General features: G+C 37.0%; 1 protein-coding gene across 1 annotated transcript in view; it reads right to left on the minus strand.

The window, feature by feature from the left end:
• Nucleotides 1-2,560, minus strand: part of LOC105810896 (ATP-binding cassette sub-family A member 3-like) — a 103,136-nt gene that overhangs the window by 66,222 nt on the left and 34,354 nt on the right. Inside the window, exons 10-11 of the mRNA XM_012644943.1 lie at nucleotides 2,205-2,339; nucleotides 60-189 (exon numbers count right to left, since the gene is read on the minus strand). Coding sequence (XP_012500397.1) covers nucleotides 60-189; nucleotides 2,205-2,339 — 265 coding nt within the window. The remainder of the gene's footprint in view (nucleotides 1-59; nucleotides 190-2,204; nucleotides 2,340-2,560) is intronic.

The following is a 2,560-nucleotide window of genomic DNA, read 5'->3' on the forward strand; positions in this document are numbered from 1 at the left end:
CATTCTTTATCTGCCAGTTTGTGTGTGAGGATAACCTCTGAACAGAGTGGAACACCTACCTGAGAGAATGGACAGAGTAGTGGATTTTCCTGCCCCATTATGTCCTAGAAGAACAGTGATCTGTCCCTTATATAAATTCAAAGACAAGTCCTTTACAGCTATTTTGGTAGTCTTGCGATGTTGGAATGCCTGTGGGGATAAAACCCACAAATATTAACTTTATCACGATCATGTTGGAAGAACAAGCACTTGTATCAACCATTTATAGAAGAAAAAATACATCATCAATCTCATGAGGAAAAAAGGAATGAAATGGTAAAAAGGAAAAAAAAAAATCTGAAGGCATAACATGAGTCTTAGAATTTCGCAGTAGATCTAAAACATTCCCTGGGAAATCTCATTCATTCCTGCTCTGTTTTGAGTACCATCTTGAAGCTTATAATGCCACAGTCGTCTTCAGTCAACGTCTTTGTCCTAGTCTGGAGAACTTCCAACTGAAAACCTACACATGGATATTCATCTTTAATTTCTTATGTGTAGACTAGCAGTGCTTCTGCTTAAGATGTGAAAAGCTGGAAAGAACATCGCTCCAACTCTAGCAACCAGTAGAAGCTGAATAATCTACAAAATTTTAACTTTTCTTGAGCCCATCAGAGAAGTAAGGTTTGCAGGCAACCAACTAACCTGAAATTTAAGAGAGAGATACTTTCAAGGACAGATGGTACATGAGAATTTGCTTACCTAGAGCAGACAGAGGCAGTACATAAGCTAGTAAGAAGAATCTGGCTAAATTTTTAATAAAAATGAGGTGAAAACAGTTCAAGAAACACAACATTTAAATGGAAGAGTTGGGATTCAATCCCATGTCATTCAGAATTAAAGCATATTTTCCTTCCAATACAACCTACTGATGGTGAAAAAAAGGTAAACATCTTGTGTAACAGACAAAAAAAATTGTTATTTTTTTTTCACCCCAAATGATTTAAGTGTTTTCTCCAGGTGTCTTTATACTTTCTTCTCCCTAGACCTAAGCATCAAGCTTGTAACTGCTTATTTGAAATCTCTACTTGCATAAATATGTAGTTTCCAGATCCAGAATAAAGCTCTTAATTTCCCAAATCTAAATTTAAAAATCAACCAATAAACCAACCAAGCAAACCCTCCGTCCTCCCCCCCGGTATCTCCAATATCCATAAATTCTCTCACTGACCTCCATTTCCTCAAACCACAAAACCGAAAGCCACATTAGTTTCTTCCTTTTTCCTCAATCACACACCCAACCTATAAGTAAGTCTTCAACTGTGACTCCAAAATATATTTTAAATCTCTGCTTCTATTTCCAGTGCCACAAGGCTAGTCCACGCTGCCGTCGTATCTCACCTGAGCTACTACAAAAGCCTGTGATTCATCTTCTTTCTTCCATTCATACTCCTCAAAACGTCCGGAGTGGTCATGCTTGTCCAAATTCAGCCTGGCACTAGTCTTGAATCAAAATGTTAAGTCAGATCATGCCCCCCTCCTTCATAAAGGCCTATAATAATTATCAAAACTTAAAATATAAAATTCAAGCTTTACCACAGCCTACACGGCCCCCTGCATGATTGATATTATGATGTATCTCCAAACTCATCTCATGTAACCTTGTCTTTGCTTCCTTTAACTTTTATTTTCTTTTCATTCTTCGACATACAAAGCTCCTTCCCATCTCAGGGTTTTGAATTATTTTTCTGTCTGTTTGAATTTCTTGTCCTGGGTTTTTCAACTGTCTTGCTCATCCTCTTCATTCTGGTCTCAGCTACTGCCAGGGCACTATTGCAGGTTTGGGTTCCCAGGAAGCAGTTCTCAATGAGACGATTAGAACGTAGTGCCAAAGTTGTCCAAATCAAAATGGAGTCACCTTTGGTTTTTTTTTTTTTCCTAAAACCCTGACAAATGAATCTTGGGAAGGCCACAAAGAGAGGGTTCTCATGCATAAATGTTTGACGTGGTGCTTGTTTTTTCATTCTTGTGATACTTCAAGATGTGACTTTTTATTATGCACTTTATAAATTTCATTTTCATTTTTCTCAAAGGAAGCGACATGATGGCTATTATCCTTTTAATAGCATCTGATCTTTTCCTTGGCATTTTCAGTAACAAACATTTACAGTGAATTATAAACTAAACTTCAGTCCCACCAAGAATAAGAGATCTGTAAACAATACCTTGTGCAAATGTTGGATCTGGATACCTATTTCCAAATCAGTAGGTTCAGCTTCAAAATACTTGCTTTGGGTTGTCTCATAAAATTGTTCTGTTTCAGTTCTTTTCTCGTTTGGGTCCCCAAACCAGTAAGAGCGCTAAGAAGGGAATAAAAATGTAATCACCACCAATGCCATTGAAAAATAAAGCATTAAAAAAATACTTTAGCCTGTTAACTTCTGCATTGAAATGGATTGCATAAAATTTCTTGGTATGAAATTCTGGAGCTAGTTGGCTATAATTGGAATACCCAGGGCATAAAAGCAGACTATTCTATTAAAATTGTAATTGTTCAAGAGCCACTAAAGGAAATCACTCA

This window comes from Propithecus coquereli, unplaced genomic scaffold, assembly GCF_000956105.1.
Source record: "Propithecus coquereli isolate 6110/MARCELLA unplaced genomic scaffold, Pcoq_1.0 Scaffold223, whole genome shotgun sequence".
Lineage (NCBI taxonomy): Eukaryota > Metazoa > Chordata > Mammalia > Primates > Indriidae > Propithecus > Propithecus coquereli.